Here is a 24,223-nt window from a genome sequence, read left to right on the forward strand (position 1 = left end):
GGGGGAGGAAAGAAATTATGACTTTTCCGCCGTTTTATTTTCAGATACTGTTTGGCAAATTCATTTTTATTAGCGAACATCCCGCCCCCGGGAGATCATTCTTGTAGTGGACAAATTAGGGTTACTTTTCAAAGGTTGTAACTGGTAGACTTTTGTGTGGCACTGCAGCTGGTACATGTCGAAGTAAACGAAAGTGCCACGTATGGCAGCAAGAGAGAACACGGCTAATCTTGAATGCACTGACGTGCCAAAGTGTGGAGCTGATGTGAAGGGGATATGCAAGACTGACATCTTGGGACCAACGCTCCCTCTGAGCTGTGGAGAGTCTTGTGAGCAAAAATTCTTCTTTGTGAGCGACTGGCAAAGTTGTGAGCAAGCGATTTGGCCGCTGCATAAATTTAGTTTGCTCTGGAGCCCCATCCTTCCTGAGCTGAGCAAAAATGTGCGAGCTGGAAGCTAAAAAACTGTGAGCTAGCTCACACTAACTCAGCTTAGAGGGAACACCGTTTGGGACACGATCCACTCTGCCAGTCTCCTGCTTTTGCCTGGGGGGGGGTAGAGATGTGAAGACCCAGAAAAAAACCGGGAAAGTGGGGGAGGGGACTTCTCCCCCCGTTTTTTCCTGAAGCCTTTTTTTGGTTTTTTTCCGAAAAATTGGAAAAATTGAAAAAAGAAAAAAAAAGATTATGGATCATTTTATTTTAACAAGATGAATAAAATATTTTAAGACAAGGTGTTCAAATATTTTCCAAATCATTTCTAAAAAATATGTATGGTATCAGATTGATCTAATTGCAAGTCCTAGGTTACAAACAGAACTCTCCAATGCAAGAACAAGATGCATTTCTTCCTTTAGGAGGTGCTATCGTCACAAGAAAAGAAAAATGTTTCAGGGGGGGGTTTTGCATGTGGGTGGGTATTCTGTTTGTAATAACTGTTTGGATACACTATATTTTTAATGTGCTAAATTGTGATAATTTCATGCCAAGTAAAAATGTCCATAGTCATACTTTATGTTCCTAAAGTAACAGAATGACTTTCAATCTGGAAAAAAAAAAAAGAAGTGCTAATGTAGCATTTTTTTCAATTTTTCTGAAAATTTCCATTTTTTTCCTGGGAAAAAACTGGGATTTTTTCAGTGATTCAAAATTTCCGGAAAGTTTACATCAAAAAAATTCGCGGAGAGTTTTCTTGTGGGGGGGGGGGGGGAGCCCAAAGCCACGCCTGACAGCGGGTCCTAATATTTAAAAGACAAAACCTGTCTTCTAGAGTGACTCCCTTCACACAAGCTGAAGAATGCGCTTTCAGTGCAGTTTGCTACCTGATCTGAATGTGTGAAACAGCAAATTCCGCTTGCAAATGAGAGTGCTAAAGGGGCACTGAAAGAGTAGAGTTGCCAGCCTCCAGGTGGGGCCTGGAGATCTCGCAGAATCACAACTGATTTCCAGGTGCGACAGATCAGTTCCCCTGGAAGAAATCCACAAACCAAAGTGTAACAATGAATATAATAAAATGAAATATAACATGAAACTCATGTTTAGTAGAAAAGCAAGGTGCTGTTTTTATGATGCACACTGTAAAACATTATACATAATGCACTGCCAACTCCAAAAATGCTTGAATATCAAAAGTCAAAAGAAACAAGGAATTTCAAAAGGGGGATTCCCCCAATGACGAAGTCGGAAGCAGTTTCCCAAGGTTGAGGCTGATATAACAAAACAAAACGGGAAAAAAATTAAGTGGGGTGTTGCACACATGAGCTATGGGTTTCGTTTGTACGGTTTCTTCAGTTTCAGGTTCTTCTTTTGACAGAGCATCAGGCGATATGCGGCCAGGAAGCTGGCAAACACGGGAAGCATTTTGGGAACAGTGTGCATCATAAAAACGGCACCTTGCTTTTCTACTAAACACGAGTTTCATGTTATATTTCATTTTATTATATTCATTGTTACAGTTTTTTTTGGTTTGTGGGGCAGGTGATGCTCTGTATTCTTGGTGCTTGGGGGGGGGCAACAGTGGGAGGGCTTCGGGTGTCCTGGCCCCACTGCTGGACCTCCTGATGGCCCCTGGTACTTTTGGCCACCATGTGACAGAGTGTTGGACTGGATGGGCCATTGGTCTGATCCAACGTTGGCTTTTCTTATGTGCTTATCTTTACTCTGTACTGCATTGTTTATGTATCCCTGGAGGAAATGGCTGCTTTGGAGCACACACTGTGTAGTGTCACACCCCTGCTAAGCTCTGTCCCTCCCCCCCTCCCACCTCCAGGAATTTCCCAACCTGGAGCTGACAGTCCTAGCGTTGGTGCGTCATTCAGTGTGTGTGGAAGCAGGTCTAAGCCTGGATGTCAGCAAAGGGAAGGCTACTGCGGTGTGTGTGTGAAACTGCCGGGCCTCCCTAGTAGCTGTGTGGATCCATGTGGTGGACTGTGAGGGCCAAGCGTGCTTTCTTCCCGGTCACATAGGGTTGCTAGCTCCAGACTGGGAAGGTCCTGGAGATTGGTGTGTGTGTGTGTGTTTTGTTCCCTCTAAGCTGAGTCAGTGTGAGCTCGCTCACGGTATTTTCGCCTCCGGCTCGCACGCTTTCGTCTCGGCTCAGGAAGGATGGCTCGAGAGCCAGCTAATTGAGGCAGTATAGCCCAGTCGCTCGCTCACCCCTTGAATGCCAGTAGCTCACAAAGTAGAATTTTTGCTCACAGGACTCCGTAGCTTAGAGGGAGCCTTGGCTGGGATACGATGCTGTAGATTCCACCCTCCAAAGAAGCCGCTTTTCTCCAGAGGAGACAGATCAAGGAGCAGTGGATAAGAGCAAGATTCCCGGGAGCAGCTGAAAGACTCACAAAATTTGTGGCAGGGGAGGAGCTTTCGCAAGTCACGGTTCCCTTCTTCAGATATATGAAGAGTCTGTCGATCAAGATGTAGATATAAATCAAGTGTAAGTCAAGATGGGTGGCCGTGTTAAGTCTGTCTGTAGCAGGAGAAAAGAGCCGGAGTCCAGGAGCACCTGAAAGAGGACCAAATTTGCACCAGGGGGATGGTGTTCCCTCTAAGCTGAGTGAGTGTGAGCTAGCTCACAGGTTTTTTAGCCCCCGGCTTGCGCGATTTCATCTTGGCCCAGGAAGGATGTGGCTCCAGAGCAAACTTAATTTATGCAGGAGCGAAATCGCTTGCTCACAGCTTGAATGCCAGCAGCTCACAAAGTAAGAATTTTTGCTCACAACAAGACCCCGCAGCTTAGAGGGAGCATGGCCAGGGGAGGAGCTTTGGTGAGTCACGGCCCGCAGTGTCCCCTCTAAGCTGAGCTAGTGTGAGCCAGCTCACAGTTTTTTAGCCTTCAGCTCACACTTTTTTTGTCTCAGCTCAGGAAGGAGGGCTCCAGAAGAGCAGACTAAGTCATGCAGTATAGCCCAATCGCTCACTCGCAACTTTAACGCCAGTAGCTCACAAAGTCGAATTTTTGCTCACAGGACTCCAGAGCTTAGAGGGAGCTTTGGTCACGGCTCCCCTCCCCTCTAAGAAGCGTGCACACGCACGCACCCTGGACGCTTCCACCAGGAACTAAATCTTGCTGCTCTTTAAAGCTGCCCCTGGACTCGCAACGGTGTCCCGGAGCTACGTTGTAATTCCGGGAGTCCTCCCGGTCCCGCCTTGGGGTTGGCAACCCCTTGAACCCCGGCTGCGGCGCAACCGCGAGGACTCTGCCCGGAGAGGGGAGGGGAAAGAAGCCGAGCATGCGCAGAGAGCGGCGGTGTCCTTCCCCGTCCCTCTTCCAAGATGGTGGCGACGGCGCCGCGTCTGCCAGGAGCCACGTGAGGGACTTCAGCCAATGGGGCGGCGTCTTGTTGCGGGGTGGGCCCGTCTCTGCCGGCCTTCGCCGCCGCCGCTGAGAGGAGTCGTCGCCGGGCCTCGTCGCGCAGCGGCCACCGAACCGCCCAGGCCCCGTTCCCGGACGCCGCTGCCTCGAGCTGGGGCAGCCGCCGCCCCCCTCAGGTGAGGGGAGGAGAGGGGCGGAAAGAAAGAACCCCCGGGGAGGGGGGCTTCGCGCATGCGCCACGGGACCCGGATGATAGGCGGCGGGCCTACCTCGCGGGGCTGTCGTGCAAAGGGGGCTTTATTTATTCATTCATTCTTTATTGCCCTTCGGTATTGCTCTTCCATTTGCTTCCTTGGTGTTTTCTGCAAGCTGTCTGTTGCACGCCGCCCTGAGCCCGGCTTGACAGGGGGAGGGCGGCTGAGAGGTTTAAATAGGTAGGTAGAAAGTTTGGGGTGTTGGTTTGTTTTCTTAAAAAACAAACCAAAAAAACTTTTCAGATTTTTATTAGAAGATTCCAAGCAATCGCAATGAATAGGCAGCCAACACAGTACCAAAAATAAAGAAGCAACCATACATTGAAGAGCTGTCACAAGCATAAACAGTAGCAGTCACTTGGTTGCTTTGTAGAGACCAAAACCAGAAGTTATCCAAACTGTCGGTAAGAAAGTTTAATTGCATGTGGCCTCTTCGGCCTTTACCATCCTGACATAATTAAGACATGCGTAGGATGCAGAGATAGGAATACTTAACATTTAACAAACACACACACACACACACAAACACACCCTCTGGGGTCCTCTCGCAGCCTTCCTGCCGAGCGGGGCCATCCCAAAAGGATTGTGCGACTGGATTCCACGGCGGTGGTGGTTGCTGTTAGCCATTCAGGTGTCCAGCTGAATTTCATACGAAGTCCCAGCTTGTTCCACCTGCACCTGACCCTTTTGTTGCTGGCCTTTGAGAATCTTGTCCTAAGAGGAATCAGAATTCGGGAGTCCCAAGTTTAATCCTAGGGGGTGGGATATGTCCCGGAGGGGATACAGGGCACTTAGCGAGTTGGCTAACGATCCCAACATTGTCATCAGCAGTGCAGGCAAAGTTGAAACGGTGGTGATTCGGGACAGAAAAGGTTATCATGGAGAGGCTATGTGACAGCTTAGGGGCTGCGGTGGCTGAGTGGTTAAGACGCTGAGCTGCAGACCGGAAGGTCTGTAATTCGGCAGTTCAAGTCCCGAGTGCCACGCGATGGAGTGAGCTCCTGTCTCTGGCCCCGGCTCCTGCCAACCTAGCAGTTCGAAAGCAAGAAATTGCAAGTAGATACATAGGTACTATGGAGCTGTGGTGGCTCAAGTGGTTAAGACGCTGAACTGCAGGCTGTGGAAGGTCGGTAGTTCAGCAGTTCGAGACCCGAGTGTGCCGCATGACGGAGTGAGCTCCCAGCTCCTGCCAACCTAGCAGTTCGAAAGCAAGAAATTGCAAGTAGATAAATAGGTACCACTTCGGTGGGAAGGTAACAGTGTTCGCGCGCCTTGGTGTTTAGTCATGCCGGCCACATGACCACGGAAACGTCTTCGGACAGCGCTGGCTCTTCGGCTTTGAAACGGAGATGAGCACCGCAACCCTAGAGTCGGATTTGACTGGCTTTCGAGCAAGGGCACCTTTACCTTTACATAGGTACTGCTTCGGTGGGAAGGTCACAGCATTCCGTGCGCCTCAGCGCTTAGTCATGCTGGCCAGCGCTGGCTCTTCGGCTTGGAAACAGAGATGAGCACCGCAGCCCTACAGTCGGATTCAGCTGGCTTTCGAGCAAGAGAAGCCTTTGCCTTTATGTGACAGCTTAGCGTCAGAACCGACTATATCCCAGTTTCTAATGATCCGACCATGAGGATTTCCAGGCTTCCTCGAGGAGGAGGAGCCACCGTGCTTGTGTGTCAAGTGCCCTCAGGTCACAGGAGCCTTCTGGCGGCCCCAGCAAGGGGTCTTCAAGACCAGAGAGGGGAGCAGAGGGGGTTGGCCCTGGCCGGCCTCTGCGGAGCCTCCCTTGGTGGTCTGAGGACCAGCCCTGCTTCACTTCCGAGGTTGGGCCAGCCGGAGCCGTCTAGATCAGGGCGACCCAGGAGGGTGGTGGAGAGTGCCCTCGAATAACAACAGCCGGTTTACAGGGACCCTGTAGGGTTTTTCAAGGTAAAGATGCTCAGAGGTGCTTTGCCGTCGCCTGCCTCTGCATAGCCACCTTCGTCTCCCTGGATGGTCTCCCATCCCAAGTACTGACCAGAGCCGACCCTGCTTAGCGTACGAGACGATGAGATCGGGCTGGCCTGGGCCGTCCAGGTCAGGGGAGAGACAAACGGAGGTGGTTTGTCATCGGCTGCCTCTGCGTAGCAACCCTGGACTTCCTCGGTGGCCTCTCATCCAAGGACTAATGGCGACCAACCCTGCTCGGTTTCCGAGATCAGATGAGGCTGAGCCAGCCTGGGAAATCCAGGTCAGGGGAAGCAAACAGAGGTGGTTCGCCCTTGACTGCCTCTGCGTAGCAACCAACCCTGCTCGGTTTCCGAGATCTGACATTGAGGCTGAGCCAGCCTGGACTATCCAGGTCGGGGCAGGCAAAGAGGTGGTTTTGTCCTTGCCCCCCTCTGCGTAGCAACCTTGGACTTCCTTGCTGGTCTCCCATCCAAGTACCAGCCAGGGCCGACCCTCCTGATCTTCACGAGATCTGTTGAGATCAGGCTAATCTGGGCTCTCCAGGTCAGGGTGTTTACTCGGAAAGAAGATATCCACGAGTGATACGCAAGAGGGTGGCACAGGAGGGTAGCTTGCGTGGAAATTCAAGACACACACACGTTTTTTCTTGAGGGCCCAAGTGGGGAGAAGGTCTTTCCAGGAAAGAGGGCGGTTGTTCGTGTTTCTGCAGAGCAACAGCCGCAAGGCACACCCTCTTCCGGTGAAAAGGGTGGAGGAAGCCCGGGCCAGGTGTGTGGGAAGGACGAAACTGTGGCAAAAGGGAAACTGCTTTCTCTGGGAGAACAGGCCGCCCGCCAAGCCAGGCTCATCGCCTTGCAGGAGCTGTGTGAAGAGCGCTCGCCCCGCGGGGGGAGTTTACCTTCCCAGGGCACCCTCTGAAGGCTGAAATTAGGTTAGGAAACCTTTTGGGGATTTCATTGCCTGGTTGGGAAACTTTTTGAGGATTTCATTGCCTTGAGTTTCATTATGGAAGAGCGGGCTTAAATAAGCGTAAATACAGGCGCTTGGGAAGCTGAACCGACGGCACATGGCACATCCTCACTGTGCCCCGGCGTAAAAACGTGGGGCCGGCGGTATGCCCCTCCATAGTCTCCTTGAACTAACAACGCTTTCTTTGCTTCTTAAACAGGCGAGGGCTTGAGTGGGGTGACACTCGCTGGTGTAGAAATGGCAGTCTGGAGTGCGAGATGCTGTTATTAAAGGCCCCCGAAAGTCGCATCCCTGACCGTGGGAGTCTCTGTGGGAGGCATGCACTTGTTTGTTATTATAATGAGAGTCCCTTTTCTGCCGCCTGTTCCTTGCAGTGTCGTAACTTCCTTCCTGTTAAGAGGACGGGATTGTGCTCTGCCTTTCATCTTTGCTAGCCTTAATAGCGCCTAATTGCCGTGGCTCTTCTCAAGGAATGCAAGGAGGAACGGGAGTGTGCGATGAGCCTGAGAATCCCTGAGGACCGTCAGGTGAAGGGAAATTTCCAGCGCCTCAGTTCTCAGGGCCTGTCTCGGAAGCGCCAAGTGGCTTCAGCCTCAGTCATCTCTTGAAGCCGATGGAATGTGTTTGGACTCTTTGGAGCTTGTGTTGCACTAACTCCTCGTAGGAAGGGTATTGAAAACAAATCAGCCAGTATCATAATGCCCCTGTATAAATCAATGGTGTGACCTCATTTGGAGTATTGTGTACAGTTCTGGTCACCACACCTTAGAAAGGATATCAAAGCATTGGAAAAAGTGCAGAAAAGGGCAACTCGAATAATAAAAGGGTTGGAACACTTTCCCTATGAGGAAAGGTTAAAGCGCTTGGGGCTCTTTAGCTTGGAGAAATGACGGCTGAGGGGTGACATGATTGAGGTTTATAAGATTATGTATGGGATAGAGCAGGTAGAGAAAGAGGTACTTTTCTCCCTTTCTCACAATACAAGAACTCGTGGGCACTCCATGAAATTGCTGAGCGGTCGGGTTAGAACAGATAAAAGGAAGTACTTCTTCACCCAAAGAGGGATTAACACATGAAATTCACTGCCACAGGAGGTGGCGGCGGCTACAAGTACGGACGGCTTCAAGAGGGAATTGAGTAAGCATTATGGAGCAGAGGTCCATCAGTGGCTGTTAGCCACAAGGTATAGATAGGGGCTCTGTGGCAAGTGATGCTCTGTCTTCTTGGTGCTTGGGGGGGGGGCAACAGTGGGAGGGGTTCTGGTGTCCTGATGGACCTCCTGATGGCACATGGTATTTTTGGCCTCTGTGTGACAGAGTGTTGGACTGGAGGAGCCATTGGCCTGATCCAACATTGGCTTCTATTCTGTTCTTAGATGGGTGGTTGTGGTTGTTGTTGATGTTACAGTAAGGGGCAGACACAAATGAAAGGGAGCCTGAATCTTCCCAGCGGAGCCAAAATGGGGTTTTTCTTCTGTCAAGGAACTCAGGATGCAGTGGAGGGGGTGGGGAGGAGGGGCAAAAGAAGTCTGCTGTCCGTGGGCGAACTAAGCCCGGCCTTCCTGCACTTCAGTAGCATTGCCTTCCTGGGACTCTTGTGCGTGGTTGCTTTCTGTAAGGCAAAAATAGACTCCCGCTGGTCACAGCAGGCACCCGAGGAGGAACCCTCGCCGGGTGCCTCTTTAAATGTGACCTTGGAGGCTCTGCCTGTGGTGCAGGGGGGGGGCATGGGTTCTCCTCCTCCTCCTCCGCTGGGTCCTGCCTCCTCGTGTTTTTGGCCTGGTGTTGCTTCCCTGTGGATTCGCTGATCTGTGGCTTTTGTCTCTCGGCGAAATCAGGCTTTGGAGAGGGAGCCGCTGATGCGGCCATAGATTTGATACCTCTCGTGGAATTCTATCCCGCTTTAAATGCCAGTCGGTATAAATAATTGAAAACTGGAGTTCTCATTTCCAGTGTGAGCCTTGAATAATAGATCTCCCCCCCCCCGCCTCTTTTTAAAAAGCCACCTGGTGTCATTTTTCATATGCCGTTTTGTGTGTGTGTGTGGAGATGGCACAGAGAGCTTTCATAGCCTCAGTGTCAGAACCCACGGCCAACAACGCAGTACACGCATTCAGTAACGGTAATACTTTTATTGCAGAGCTATAGATGCAGGAACACAGGCACTGTTAGGAATGGCGGCGGCCCCATGGGCATAATAGGATATAGGGTATTCGTATGCACCCCCCCCCAGAGCACTGGCCAATTAGGCATGCGGGATAAAGCTTGGAGACCCTTCTTGTTTGGTGGGGGGGGGGGAACTGGCAAAGGGCACGTGATTAAAAGGTTGTGGCATGGCTTGGGGGGAAACGGGCGCTTCTGCTCTGCCTCCCAGAGTGGGCTGTGTTGGGCTTCCAGAGGCGGCTTTGCAGGTCTAGAATTCTGAGCACCCCTCTAGCTTGGAGAAATGACGGCTGAGGGGTGACATGATCGAGGTTTACAAGATTATGCCTGGGATAGAGCAGGTAGAGAAAGAAGCACTTTTCTCTCTTTCTCCATGAATTTGCTGAGCGGTTGGGTTCGAATGGATAAAAGGAAGTCCTTCTTCACCCAAAGAGGGAATAACACATAGAATTCACTGCCACAGGAGGTGGCGGCAGCTACAAGCATGGACGGCTTCAAGAGGGAACTGGAGCAAAGGTCCATCGCTGGCTATTAGCCACAAGGTATAGATAGGGACTCTCAGTCTGGGGCAAGGGATGCTCTGTATTCTTGGTGCTTGGGGGGGGCAACAGTGGGAGGGCTCCTAGTGTCCTGGCCCCACTGCTGGACCTCCTGATGGCACTTGGTATTTCTGGCCACTGTGTGACACACAGTGTTGGACTAGGTGGGCCATTGGCCTGATCCAACACTGGTTTCTCTAATGTTCTTATAGGAACCCTCAGTCTGGGGCAAGGGATGCTCTGTATTCTTGGTGCTTGGGGGGGTGGACGGACAGTGGGAGGGCTCCTAGTGTCCTGGCCCCACTGGTGGACCTCCTGATGGCACCTGGTATTTTTGGCCACCGAGTGACAGAGTGCTGGACTGGATGGGCCATTGGTTTGATCCAGCATTGGCTTCTCTTATGTTTGTACCCCTGCAGCCCTTTGGTAATCCTTTTCTGCTCAACTGAGACGCAAGGTGGTGGCCTGGTGGCAGCTCGAAAGGCCTTTGGAGGCGTCTGCCCTTTGGTCCGGGAAGGAAGCGGGCAGGCCACGCCAATGATCCCAACCGTGTTTCCCCTTTTCTCCATCTGGCAGCTTCCTGCCTGGCCCGCCCCTGCTCCTTGCGCGGGCTGCCTTCATCCTCACGGACTTTGTCTCGTCCTTCCCCCCGCAGGTGTGAATGACCGAGGAGGTGCCCCCGGCCGCACTCAGTGAGATCAGCCTCCGCCTCTTGTGCCATGATGACATAGACACGGTCAAGCAGCTCTGCGGCGACTGGTTCCCCATAGAGTAGGTTGTGGGCCTGGCTTTGGGGCTGGGGGGGGAACGAGCGGTGCAGGACGCCACCAGCCGTGCAGCCCGGGGTATTCTCTCAGAAGCAGTCCTTGAAAGAGCTCTCTCAGCCCCACCTGCCTCACATGGTGTCTGTTGTGGGGAGGGGAAGGGAAAGGAGTTTGGAAGCTGCTCTGAGACTCCTTTGGGTAGTGAAGGGCGGGGTACAAATCCAATATCTTCTCTTCTTCTTTTTCTTGAGTGGGGGCAGGGAAGGGGTCTGAGAAGGACCCGAGGACTTTCGTTTAACCCCCCCGCCCCGAAGCAGAGCCCCTCCACATTATGGAATCCTGGCTAGTTTGCCACAAGCAGAGAAGAGCAGGGTGGTCTCTGCAGAGGACACGTCTGAGTCGTGCAGAACCAAGAGAGCTGTGGCGCGTGAAAGGAAGGCCCATGTTCCCTAGACCCATCCGCACGTTGCTCCTCCTCGTTGTCCCCGTCAAGTGCCCGGGGTGTGTGTGTCTCTGGGCATGTGGTTTCATTAAGCAGTGGGGGGCTTGCCAACACCCCCCCCCCCCCCGGGGTGTGTGTAGTGGTTAGGAGCGCGGACTCTAATCTGGGAGAACCGGGTTTGATTCCCCACTCCTCCACTTGCAGCTGCTGGATGACCTTGGGCAAGCCGTAGTTCTGTCAGAGCTGTCCTTGAAAAAGAGCCGTTTCTGTCAAGAGCTCTCTCAGCCCCACCGACCTCACAGGGAGTCTGTTGTGGGGAGGGGGAGGGAAAGGAGATTGTGAAACCGCTCTGAGACTCCAGGTAGTGACAGGTGGAGTATAAATCCCATCTCTTCTTCTTCCTTAGTTCTGTTTTTCCCCCCTTCCCAGGTACCCTGACTCGTGGTATCGGGACATCACTTCCAACAAGAAGTTTTTCTCCTTGGCGGCCACTTACCGGGGCATCATTGTGGGAATGATAGTGGCCGAGATCAAGAGTCGGACAAAAGTGCACAAGGAGGTAGGCGGAGGGTCTCGCCCCTCGATTGCCTTCCGCCGTTGGGCGCCTCTTACACCGAGGTTACGCTGCGCTGCAAGCCAGCATCCGTCTTCTAGCCTGGTCATTGGGTCTCCCACCCTTTCTTTAAAAAAAAGAAAAGTATTAGTCATAACATCGTACAAGGTCTGCCCAAGTACAGCATCATTAGAAAAGTATATCGCATTTCCTTGAGAGCCAGTTTGGTGTAGTGGTTAAGTGCGCAGACTCTAATCTGGGAGAGCTGGGTTTGATCCCCCACTCTTCCACTTGCAGCTGCTGGTTTGACCTTGGGTAGGTTACAAGTTCTCTCAGGGCTGTTCTCTCAAGGACAGTTCTGGAAAGAGCTCTCTCAGCAGCCCCACCTATCTCACAGGGCGTCTGTTGTGGGGAGGGGGAGGGAAGGAGTTTGTAAGGCGCCCTGAGACTCCAAGTGAAGGGCCGGGGGTATAAATCCAATCTCTTCTCTTGTTCTTCTTGTTTATTTCCTTGTTTTACTGGATGCCTCATCTTGTCGCTTGTCCCGACTCCCTCTGTGTCATCTGCCTTGAGTCCCGGTGAGGGAGGCGGACCGTCACTTCCATAAATAAAATGAAAGTTTTATCCACAGAACACTTTGTCAGGGTTACGCAACACAGGGCTTCGTGAGAAGATAACTGTTTATTGGTAAATCCAGTACTAGAGACACGTGTACAGCTTGTGTCAGGAATGGGCGCCAGTACTAGGGCCTCTGACTTATACTGGAATCAGACATCCCCCCGGTAAGCATGAGCCAGTGGATACATCTCGTGCGCGTGCACGGGCAAAGCAAGCAGGCAAAGCAAAAGCTGTTGACTTTCCCAGCCGAGTAAAACTGCAGCTGGAACATCTACAAGGTCAAGCATAACATAGCAAATGGTTGGTGAGCCAGGGAGAGCTGAGACAGAAAACGGGAAGGCACCCCTCCACATTCCAGACCCATGACAGGGCTACATGACATCGGGTGAGAATACTTTCGGTTGTACATTTCCCCCCCCTCCAGCTAACATCTCCCCCCTTCTCAAGGAAAGGAAGGAAGAAAGGAAGGAAGCTGGACTTGAGAAGAAGCCTGTGTGCTGAGGTCGTGGACTTTTAACGTGGTTTCTTCCTCCCTCCCTCTCTAGGATGGTGATATTTTAGCTTCCAGCTTTCCTGTGGATACTCAGGTCGCCTACATTTTAAGCCTGGGCGTGGTCAAAGAATTCCGGAAGCATGGCATAGGTAAGCAGGCCTTTGCTTTTGTTCAGGTGACTGGTGGGCGATGCAAACGGGAGGTGGCTCCTGTCATGTCCTGAGCACTGGGCAGGAGTTCCATAACAATGCTCCCTCTGAGCTGTAGAGTCTTGTGAGCAAAAATCCTACTTTGTGAGCTCCTGGCATTAAAGTTCTTAGCTAGCGATTTGGCTCTACTGCATAAATCGGTTTGCTCTGGAGCCCCATCCTTCCTGAGCTGAGACAAAAATCTGTTGAGCCGGAGGCTAAAAAAGCTGTGAGCTGGCTCACACTAACTCAGCATAGAGGGAACACTGCGTTGCACAGCCTCATTTCTGAGGCACGAATGTGATTTTGTTCTGCCTCAGTTTCCCACGTGACCGACCATTCGAAATTTGTTGGGAACGTCAGTCTCTGTGCCGGAAGTCTGGAAGACAGCAAATGTCATGCTGAGGTGTTTTTTAAGGGATCCAGGAGGACTCGGGGACATTACGGACTAGGTAGTTTCTCTGTCCCGGGTAAACAGGTTAAAAAAGTGTTATTGAAGAGGGGGCAACCTGGGTGTCCCAGGCGAGCCGACTCCCATCCAGCCTGGGAAGCTAAGCAGGCTCGGCCCTGGTTGGTACTTGGATGGGAGACTGCCCAGGGAAGCCCAGGGTTGTGACACCAAGGCAGGCATTGGCAGAACCACCTCCATTTGTCTCTGCCCCTCCCTAGATGGCCCAGGCCAGGCCAGGCCAGTCTTTTCAGCTTTCAGAAGATGGCCAAGAAAGGCCAAGCATTGTGGTGCAGAGGAAGGTTGTGGCAAACCACCTCTGAATGTCTTGGAAACCCCACCAGGGGCCGGCCCTAAGTCACCTACAGCTTGATGGCACTTTGCACCACCAACAGCAACATAAAAGGTCTACAGAACTGGGCCTGGCACAGAGGAACTAGATGTTTGTGTTTGTGTGTAAAGTGGCTCAGTGACTAAGACACTGAGCTGCAGACCGGGAGGTCAGTAGTTCGGCAGTTCGAGACCCGAGTGCCGCGTGACGGAGTGAGCTCCCGTCTCCGCCTCCAGCTCCTGCCAACCGAGCCGTTCGAAAGCAAGAAATGGCAAGTGGATAAATAGGGACCGCTTCGGTGGGAAGGTAACGGCGTTCCGTGCGCCTTGGCGTCTAGTCACGCCGGCCACATGACCACGGAGACGTGCTTGGACAGCGCTGGCTCTTCGGCTTGGAAACGGAGATGAGCGCTGCAGCCCTAGAGTCAGGGCAGGGACTTTCAGGGGTGTTCTGCCTTGGCCTGCCCCTGCGTTGTAGCCACCCTGGGCTTCAGGGGTCAGTCCCTGCAGGAGCGCACAGGAACGGAGCTCCGGCAGTAAAGAGCCCAGGGGGGCGGGCACATGCAACAAGCCCCGCCCCCTGCTCCCAGCAGCCCTCAGTCAGAGCAAGAAGCAGCCAGGTAAGCTGCAGAGCTCCCCCTGGCCCAAAACAGTCCAGTGGCACCTTTAAGACCGAGTCTTATTCAGGTGCAAGCTCTCCCTCCTCTGCAAGGACAGATCTGCACGTTCCCCCCCCCCCAATAGCTAGCAATCCAGAACAGTCCAGTGGAGCCTGAGCGGTGGGTGTTGCCTTCTGACACACTTCTGGTGATGTCAGGGGGTGTGGCATATGCAAACGAGGTATGCTAATGCGCTCCTGCACCTCTTTTCCTACAAAATGACCCCTGCTGGGCTTCCTCGCTGGCCTCCCATCCAAGTGCTAACCCCGGGCTGATCTTGCTTAGCTTCTGAGACCTGACGAGATCGAGTCAGCACCTTATCATGTTACCCTCTCTTCAGTAGCACTTTCAAAACCTTTTTTTCCCTGGGCCAAATGAACAAGTCTCTTGGGGAGACCAGGCTAGCCCTGTGTCAGGGTTCCCAGTCAGTCACACTCAACACCAGGCCTTCAGAAGTACCAGTTTATTGAGGGAGAAAGTACTTGAGACACCATGAACTCTTGTGTCAGGAATGACGAGGGAGGCCTGTGGGGCCCCAGGGGAATACCCCCTTCAGAGGAGACCCCCTGACACCCCGAGGCCAATGAGCAAGCACAATTAAGCACAGGCTAACACAGAACCGTTAGGTTCCCAGTGAGAAGCTCAGGGAAGAGCCAGTTTGGTGTCGTGGTTGAAGTGCGCGGACTCTAATATGGGAGAACTGGGTTTGATTCCCCCCCTCCTCCTCCACTTGCACCTGGCTGGATGACCTTGGGCAAGCCGTGGTTCTGATAAGAGCTGTTCTTGAAAAAGAGCAGTTCCTGTCAGAGCTCTCTCAGGCCCAGCTATCTCACAGGACGTCTGTTGTGGGGAGGGGAAGGGAAAGGAGTTTGTAAGCCGCTCTGAGACTCCTTTGGGTAGTGAAGGACAGGGTATAAATCCAATCTCTTCTCTTCTTCTTCTTCTTCCTCCATTTGCACCTGCTGGATGGCCTTGGGCAAGCCGTAGTTCTGATAAGAGCTGTTCTTGAAAAAGAGCAGTTCCTGTCAGAGCTCTCTCAGGCCCAGCTATCTCACAGGACGTCTGTTGTGGGGAGGGGAAGGGAAAGGAGTTTGTAAGCCGCTCTGAGACTCCTTTGGGTAGTGAAGGACAGGGTATAAATCCAATCTCTTCTTTTCTTCTTCTTCTTCCTCCACTTGCACCTGGCTGGATGACCTTGGGCAAGCCGTAGGTCTGACAAGAACTGTCCTTGAAAAAGAGCAGTTTCTGTCAGAGCTCTCTCAGCCTTACCTGCCTCCCAGGGTGTCTGTTGTGGGGAGGGGAAGGGGAAGGAGTTTGTCAGCCGCTCTGAGACTCCCTTGGGTAGTGAAGGGCCATGGAGTATAGATCCAATCTCTTCTCTTCTCTAGCTCCAAGGCCACCTGCAAGATAAGCACTAGGCTAGAGAAGGCGTGGGGGGGGGGGCGTGAGTACAATCCGTTGTCCAACACCCCGACTCACAGCAGCCTCAGCTGACACCTGTCCCACAACTCTCTGGTTGTGCCCGTGCCCCTTCCGGCCTGTCCTCGGGGCAAACCCGGCTTTTATTTCCATAAATCCAAGTAAGATCCCGAGGAAGCTGCTGCCGCGTAAAGAGAGGAGGCACACGCAGCTGGGGTCAGTGACCTCTGAGTGTGGAGTTCCCGGTGCTGCTCCTTGGCAGAGGAAGGCGGAGGATTCCCCGGCAGCCCTTGGCAGGAGGAAGGCGGCCGGCTCTTGGCAGGTCTCTTCGCCGGAGTGCCACTCCTGGCTCGCTCTGCGGGATGTCGTATGGTTTTGAGACAGCCGCAAAGCTCTCCATGCGGGCCAGAGGGCTGGGCTCCACCGTGCACGTTTTCACGCCGTCGCTCTGCGCCGCCTGAGGGGCCGGGGTCCTCTTGTTGATGATTGATTTATTTGTTTGCATTCAGAGCCCGCCCATCCCATGGGTGGGCTCAGGGCGGGTCACCTCATTGAAATAAATACCATTTCAGTCTAAAACATTAAACATTAAAAACGCAATAAAACATTATAACAATTAAAACAATGGGTACAGCTTGGAACAGCATCAGTTGGCCCCAGAGTTCTGGCCTGAGGGTACAGTGAGTTAAAGGCCAGTTGTCGGTGGCCAGGAGACGGGTGACAGATGGGTGAGAGCCGCCTCAGGGGGGAGGCCATGCACGGGTGCCCGCTGCCTCAGCCAAAGGCCTGGCGGAAGAGCTCCGTCTCGCAGGCCCTGCGGAGTTGGAGGAGATCCCTACGCAGGGGGGCCCTGGTCTCAATAGGGAGCCTGTCCCATCAGGAGAAAGCCCTGGCCCTGGTTGAGGAAAGACGGGCGTCCCTTGGGTCGGGGACCACCAGGAGGTGTTGATCTTTTGAGCGTAGTGCTCTTCGAGGCGTCTATGGGAAGAGGCGGTCCCTTAGATATGTGGGTCCCAGGCCGTATAAGGCTTTGAAGGTCAAAACCAAAGGCAGCTTTTGAACCTGATAAGGAGCCGGAAAGGCCGTGGGGGGGGGGGGGGGCGGGGGGGGGGGTGTGCCCTGGGGAGGGGGATGCTCCCGGTGGTCCCTCACGCCCCTCTTCCTCCTCCCGTGGCAGGCTCGCTCTTGCTGGAAAGCTTGAAAGACCACATCTCCACCACTGCCCAAGACCACTGCAAGGCCATCTACTTGCACGTCCTCACCACGAACCACCCTGCCATCAGTTTCTACGAGAACCGGGACTTCAAGCAGCACCACTACCTGCCCTCTTACTACTCCATCCGGGGCGTCCTGAAAGATGGCTTCACCTACGTGCTTTACCTCAACGGCGGGCACCCTCCCTGGACCATCTTATATCCTTTGCCAGGGATCACCGGGGCACGGGAGCCCCGAGAAGCACCGTGGCGAGTCCCGCCAGCGAAGCCGAGGGGGACGGGTGTCTGCCTGGGTGTTTGCAAATGGATTGCTTGGGAGAGAACGGTTGCAGCCCTCTTGCTGGGTGGGGGCGGGGGGGGGATTGCAAGGCCAGGGAGGAGGAAGGGGAAAAGGGAGTAAGGGTGGGGGGAGCTCCAGGAGGCATGACAGGAAGTTTTGGTTTGTCTCTGCATCGGGTGTAAAATGAGCCAGCCTGCTGCTCGTGAATTACTAATGTTTTCACGTGTGCTAAACCTGAAAATGTATTAACTTGCATTCAGTGTTAAACGGAGGTTCTTGGGTTCTTTGCTGGCGAAAGGGGACCTGGAATGACCTTGTAATTAACGGGCGCCTGCTGCCTCAGCCAGAGGCCTGGTGGAAGAGCTCCGTCTCGCAGGCCCTGCGGAATGGAAGCAGATCCCTACGCAGGGCCCTGGTCTCAATAGGGAGCGTGTCCCACCAGGCTGTAAAGTTCGGTAACTCAGAAGCAGGATGACGCTTCAAAGCAAGTGAGGACAAAACGGTGGCCGCGGGGGTGAGTCAGTGGCTTTGCAGGCCTGTCTAGATGGTTTCACTCTTTCTCCCTGCGTGTGTCAGAACGGCAACCCCGAGCACCCCTCCACTAGTGCAGATGGCCTGTTGGGGGGAGTGAATGTTGAGGCCGAGATTTCCAGATGGCCTGGGACACTGTCCATGCCCCTGTGGGACGGCTGCTTGTGTGTTCGCCTGAGCTGTTCTCTGGGGGCTGGGACATGTTGAGGTGTCACGTGGTGGTGGCCGGGGGGCCGGAGTGTTTCCCCACTTGCTGGACTTCCTGTCCTAGTAAAGGATGCTGAGCGAGGGGGAGCAGTGGGGGTTAGTAATCGTAGAGATGGAAAACGCAAGGGTAGACCATCAAAAAATCCACAGGTTTACATGTTACCATAGACGTAAGTCTTATTGTAACGTAATTACAGTAAAACAATTAATAAAGTAGAATTGGTGGTCACAATTCCAAAACACGGTAACAATTCAAAGAACAGAAGACTGAATTGACAAGAAAAGATAAATTCAGTCGTGAAGAAAGAATCCAGTAGGAGACTCCTCTATATCCTTTCAATATAATAGTGTCCAAAAGACCTCCGAGTCCACAAAAAAGGCAGAAGATGTCCCAGAGAAGTCTGCAGCCGAAAACAGCCTTCCCAGGTATGCCAGACGTTTCAAAGCACTCTTCTTCAGTTGTATGGCTGAAAATTGGAACCTGATTTCCACAATAGTCTAGGCACAGCTCATGTCTCAAATGGAATCTGTGGTCCTGTGTTACTGTGTTTTGGAATCGTGACCATCAGATCTACTTTATTAATTGTTTTAGAAGAAGAAGAGATTGGGTTTATACCCCATGGCCCTTCACTACCCAAAGGTGTCTCAGAGCGGCTTACAAACTCCTTTCCCTTCCCCTCCCCACAACAGACACCCTGTGAGGTAGGTGGGGGCTGAGAGAGCTCTTGACAGAAACTGCTCTTTTTCAAGGACAGCTCTTATCAGAACTACGGCTTGCCCAAGGTCATCCAGCAGCTGCAAGTGGAGGAGTGGGGAATCAAACCCGGTTCTCCCAGATTAGAGTCCGCGCACTTAACCACTACACCAAACTGGTGTAAAGAATCGAAAACAATTAATTATGTTACAATGAGATTTATGTCTAAGGGTAACGTGTAAACCTGTGAATTTTTTGATGGTCTACCCTTGCGTTTTTCATCTCTTTAATTATTGTTTGGTTAGTAGTCGTAGCCGTAGCCCCTGCTGCGGGCCGCTGGCCTGGGGTGCATCTCTCTCGGCCTTCCCGGTTCTCTTCCTTAACGACCGTGCACTGATTACCTTCAGCACCTCGGATCAGCCCTGGCCCATCTGAGCCCCTGCACCATTCCCCAGCGGATCTACCGCCAAGCCCAGAGCCTTCTCTGCAGCCTCTTGCCGTGGTCGAGCATCTCAGCCAAGAGCGGCATCGAGTACAGCCGGACCATGTGATGCGAAGGTAGGCCGCAGCGCCTGCGTGGGCCCTCCTCATGGCCCTCCTCCCTTGGGTGTGGCTTGGAGCGAGGCAAGGGGTGCAGCACCCGGTGAGGTGGGACGGGCCCCGAGACACGGATCATGGCGACGGGCTGTTCGGTGACCATTCCCACCCACCCCCATCCCCCGGTCTCCTCCAGTTACAATCCAAAGAAATAACACACAGTCTCAAAACAGTAAGGTCTGGAAAACATACAGACGTGTGCTAGATGCCCACAGAACAATACAACAACAGATGAGACTATAATGAAGCCATAACATATTTAGTGTCTGGTAAAGACAAACCAGGCTGCGGTGGCTCAAGTGGTTAAGACGCTGAGCTGCAGACCGGAAGGTCGGTAGTTCGAGACCCGAGTGCCACGTGACGGAGTGAGCTCCCGTCTCTGGCCCCAGCTCCTGCCAACCTAGCAGTTCGAAAGCAAGAAATCGCAAGTAGATAAATAGGTACCGCTTAGGTGGGAAGGAGTTAACAGCGTTTCGTGCACCTCAGCATCTAGTCATCCCAGGCACATGACCACAGAAAAGTCTTCGGACAGCGCTGGCTTTTTGGCTTGGAAATGGAGATGAGCACCGCATCCCTAGAGTCGGATTCGGCTGGCTTTCGAGCGAGGGAAACCTTTACCTAAAGACAAACAACATAGTGTGGGTCCATCTGACTTTGGCAGCAGCATCAGTACGCTTGGAAATGAGGGAGGAGACTTTGGCCAGGTAGTCTAACAGAAAAGTAAATCAATGAAAGTGTCTACTTGAACATAAGATTGAATGTGAGATTCCTAAATAGGACTTGTTCCTGAGGAAAGACCAGAGGTCTGAAACACTTAGATATCCGGAAAGAGTATAAACTGAAAGAGATATACAAATTGATTGTATTTGGAGGAGACTACTGTTGTGAATTTGTACAAGGACGCAAGACGGTTATAAGTATATAGATTGTGAGAGACTGGAGCAGACTGCGGTGTGAATTCCTATGTGTTTTTTCTGTGAAGGAGTATGTTGCTCGTCTTTACCAGACACTAAATGATGTTATGGCTTTGCTATAGTCTCATCTGTTGTTGTATTGTTCTGTGGGCATCGAGCACACGCGCCCGTATTTTTTCCTCATATCTGACTCCTCCAGTTACAGGCCTCGCTCCCTTTCAGCGGGGAACAGAAATGTTGTGTGGTTCCGTAAAATAAGACTGCGGAGGACCTCAGGTTGTCCACGACTGATGGAGATGGAAGTCCGGCTCTTTCTGGCCAGGAGCTTGGGAGCCGGCGCAACCCCACCTTTCCACCTGCCCCCTGGAGCAAATTTTTATTTTGTTTAATTCATGTGTACTCCATACTTCCCAATGGCAACCCAAAGCAGTTTACATTGTTCTCCGTTTTATCCTCACAACAGCCCTGAGAGGTAGGCCGGGCTGAGAGAGACTGTGCCTGGCCCAAAGTCACCCACTTGAACTTCCCCAGTGCAAGTGGGGATTCGAACCTGGGTGTGGCATCCTGCTTTATTGGGGAGACTGTTTCTCCTTTAAACCAAACTCTGTGTACATTAGTAAATTTCTTGCTGCCACCAGGAAATAAAAAATCCAAATCTCTATTTTGGTAGAATGACCCAGTGTCTGGGCGCTTCAGAGGACTATGTGGCCCTGAGGAAGGACTGTTCTGATTGCTGGGATAAGTTTAAACAAATAATGATTTATTTATAAAAGAACAAAATAGGTTTCTGGGTAATTTTGAACTATTGTCGAAGAAAGAAAATATGACTGACAAGGCTTGGTGCCACACACAGTCTCTCATACACCAAAACTCCACTCTGACAGGCTTATCTCTCTCTCTCTCTCATATATAGCCACACAGGCTAAACTGTCTTGCTCATATAGCCACACAGGCTGAACTTTCTCTCGCGCAGCCACACAGGCTAAACTCCAACTGCTTCCTCTGTTACAGACTCTCACAAAAACTCTCCACACTCGTCTCTTCCAGGACACAGAATCACTCTCATAGAGACACCCCTCCTCCCACACTCTCTGTCATCAGCCAGTCACATCACACTTGTCTCCCTCTATCACTCCCCTTACATTACTGCAGTCAAACTAAACATTTAAAGAAACACACACACCAAAACAAGAAATCGTTCCACTGGGCCTCCCGGATTCTAAGCTGACATCCTTTACCGTTATACCACACTGGCTCGCCTCCCCCCTCAGTCTTAACCATGTTTAAGCAGTCTCTCAGCGCTCGCATTAAGCGGGTCTTCCTTTAAGCTCCTGTTTTAGACCCCCGGTTTAGTTAGGCAGTGGTTGTCTTCCCTGCGGCGGAGGCCGGGGGAAGTGTCTGTCCGTCCTGAAGCAGAGACGCTGACATGGAGGCTGCTGCTTGACAAAGCCCTCTGATTGTTCCCACAGGACCTTCTGGCGTTTGCTGGAGTTGTGCAGCGGTGAGGAAGCGGCCGGTGGCTCCGCATGTGGACTGACCTGACCTCTGGCGGCAGCCCTTCCCGTTCTGCTGGGCTCCCAGTCCCCCACCTCGGCCTGGCACTTAAGGGAGACGTTCCAGGGTGGGAGTCGTGGCCGTTTGCTCCTCCGGAGCCGCGGGGGAGATGGGCTCTGGGAGCCCGCCTGGAGTGGCAGGCGAAAGGAAGGAGACAGGACAAACGTGGAGGGGGATGGTTTTGGCGGCGCGGCTCTGAGGCCTGCTCTGAGACTTCCTCCCGCTGAGAGGCCCCGGCTGTGAGCGCCCCTCCGCCCTGCAGCCACGGGACTCGCCGGCCTGGTTGGGCCTTTGCAGCGAGCAGCGGGAGACGGGGAAGGCACGGGGAATGAATCTGCTGTTTCATAGTGAAATGTGTGTATATAATTCCGTATACGCGGTGTATATATCCTTCGGCCTCCGCCGGGACGCAGAGACGGAGGCTGCCGGGGGGGGGGGGCGAGGCCCAGCCTCCAGGCATCGGGTTCTTCGGTGGGGAGCCAGTGGTAGCGCTCCCCTCCTCTCCGGGCTGCAGGCAGCGATTGCCCAGCAGCGTCCTCGATGCTCCAAAGAACAGTTTCTGAAACTGGTTCCCCTCCCCAGGTGCAGCGCGGGGGTTGGTGGGGTGGTGGGGGGGGGGAGGCTGGTCTCCGAGGCTTGTGGGGGGGGCCCTGAGCCCTTCGGGGGGGGGCTTGGCTCCTTTCCCCCCCAGCCACCATATTTGCCTGTTTTGCACAAGACACTCCCCTTCTCCCCCCCCCCACTATTTAACTGACAAAGGGGCCCAGTCTGAGAGAGGGGGAGGAAGACTGAGCCCCCGCAGTGGAATTTCTGATCCTCAAGGAGGGTGGGAATCAATTCTTCTAGCTCTGCAAACGCACAGTGTGTGGGGTGGCGGGGGGGGGGTCGTTTGCGCGGCCTGCACCGTCCGGCCCCAGCCGGCGGGTGCGACTGGCCTCCAGGCGCAAGCTGTTGAAAAGAAAGCAGCACTCCCATGGTGACCCCCCTGGGTATTTTTGTCCCGGAGATGTGCTGCCGCTGGCGAGGCCCAAAGAGGGTCCCCTCTGAGCAGCCTGTCCTTCTCAGGGCCCCTGACGTCATTCCCAGGTGGCGGCAGCGGCTTCTCCCCATAGCTGCGTTTCTCCATGAGCCCGGAGGTGAGATCGGTGGAGGACGTGGCAGGCCGGAAGCGGGGAAGGCTTTTCCTGCACTTGTGGCAGGGCGGGCGGGGGGGGGGGGGGGAGTGCCCTTCCCACCTTTCTCCCCTTCTGCCTGGAACCGGCGGGGCTCCCTGCCTCTGTCCCAGGCGCAGGGCTTGGCAACAGCCCCGGAATGGGAAGAGGAAAGGCTGGTGCTGGGCTGCTGCAGGCCCTCCCAGGAAACCGGTCCCACCGGGCCAGATGGCTTGGCGTTGAAAGAGTCCCGTCCCAGGGATTAAGGATACCCTTCTGAGAGAGTCGAAGGCGCCGGCGGATCCCGGCAGAAAGGCCCTCGTTCCACGCACTCCAGTCGGTTGGGGGTTGGGGGGGGGGTTTACAGAGACTGACACACCCTCAGTCTTGGGGTGCCCACAGCATCCGCAAGGCCGAGAAGGTCCCTGTGTCAAAAGGGCCGTCTGTGGGGTGGAGGGGGGGCGCGACCTCCAAGTGGGAAGAGCCGTTTTAATAGAAATCATAGTGTGTGATCTTCTCTAAATGTATTTTTCTAACCTCTTTTTTTTGTTTGTTTTTCCCCCTTGAGAATGTCTTTGAGTTGTAGTTTGTACATTCTGGTTTTTCTTTTTATGGGTTTCACCTGCACTTTTCCCGTATTGGAATTCAGAGCACTTGACAAGCACACCTTCCCGTTGTGTGCACACAAGAGTCACACACCGCCCCTGGATGGCTTCAGAGAAAGAGACACAGACCCCCTCTCTGCCTTAGCTGGGACCCCCTGCTCCACAGCTGCCACACATCCCCCCCCCCCAGAAAGGTTTTGACTTTGGCCACTTGCTTGCTGCCCCCTTATTTATTAAGAGCGAAAGTTAGCCAGTCACTTTAAATGTCTGATTAAAAAGTTTTGTTTGTGACTCTTGGGTGGGCTTGCTGCTTATCATTTGGTGTCATGGTTAAGTGCGCAGACTCTAATCTGGGAGAACCGGGTTTGATTCCCCACTCCTCCTCCACTTCCACCTGGCTGGAGGGCCTTGGACAAGCCGTAGTTCTGATAAGAGCTGTCCTTGAAAAAGAGCAGTTTCTGTCAGAGCTCTCTCAGCCCCACCCATCTCACAGGGTGTCTGTTCTGGGGAGGGGGAGGGGAAAGGAGCTTGTAAGCCGCTCTGAGACTCCCTTGGGTAGTGAAGGGCTCTGGGGTATAAATCCAATCTTCTTCTTCTCATTGTTGTGTGGTGGGGCCCAGGACCAACGCTCCCTCTAAGCTGTGGAGTCTTGTGAGCAAAAATCCTACTTTGTGATCTACTGGCATTAACGTTGGGAGCAAGCGATCTGGCTGCTGCATAAATTAGTTTGCTCTGGAGCCACCCTCCCTGAGCGAAGACGCAAATGTGTGAGCCGGAGGCTAAAAAAACTGAGCTGGCTCACACTAACTCGGCTTAGAGGTTAGGCCCAGGATTCCAGCATCTTCTTTCCCTGGCTGTTCACAGCGGGTGGGAATGG

General features: G+C 53.1%; 1 protein-coding gene across 1 annotated transcript; it reads left to right on the plus strand.

The window, feature by feature from the left end:
- The first annotated feature begins 3,858 nt into the window (after positions 1–3,858).
- Positions 3,859–21,996, plus strand: NAA60 (N(alpha)-acetyltransferase 60, NatF catalytic subunit). The gene is made up of 7 exons (XM_015409930.1): positions 3,859–3,989; positions 10,341–10,456; positions 11,321–11,450; positions 12,608–12,704; positions 16,777–17,011; positions 18,920–19,083; positions 21,506–21,996. The coding sequence occupies exons 2-6, from the start codon at positions 10,347–10,349 to the stop codon at positions 19,074–19,076; spliced, it is 729 nt and encodes a 242-aa protein (XP_015265416.1). The 5' UTR covers positions 3,859–3,989; positions 10,341–10,346; the 3' UTR covers positions 19,077–19,083; positions 21,506–21,996.
- The last annotated feature ends 2,227 nt before the right edge of the window (positions 21,997–24,223 follow it).

Source organism: Gekko japonicus, unplaced genomic scaffold, assembly GCF_001447785.1.
Source record: "Gekko japonicus isolate JY-2015 unplaced genomic scaffold, Gekko_japonicus_V1.1 scaffold78, whole genome shotgun sequence".
In the NCBI taxonomy this organism is placed as follows: Eukaryota; Metazoa; Chordata; class Lepidosauria; order Squamata; family Gekkonidae; genus Gekko; species Gekko japonicus.

Bases quoted from the DNA above. Each gene is read 5' to 3' on its own strand.
- NAA60 (XM_015409930.1), top strand. From the start codon at position 10,347: ATGACCGAGGAGGTGCCCCCGGCCGCACTCAGTGAGATCAGCCTCCGC. The intron at 10,457-11,320 runs GTAGGTTGTGGG...CCCCCTTCCCAG, and splicing joins GGCGACTGGTTCCCCATAGA to GTACCCTGACTCGTGGTATC. The intron at 12,705-16,776 runs GTAAGCAGGCCT...CTCCCGTGGCAG, and splicing joins ATTCCGGAAGCATGGCATAG to GCTCGCTCTTGCTGGAAAGC.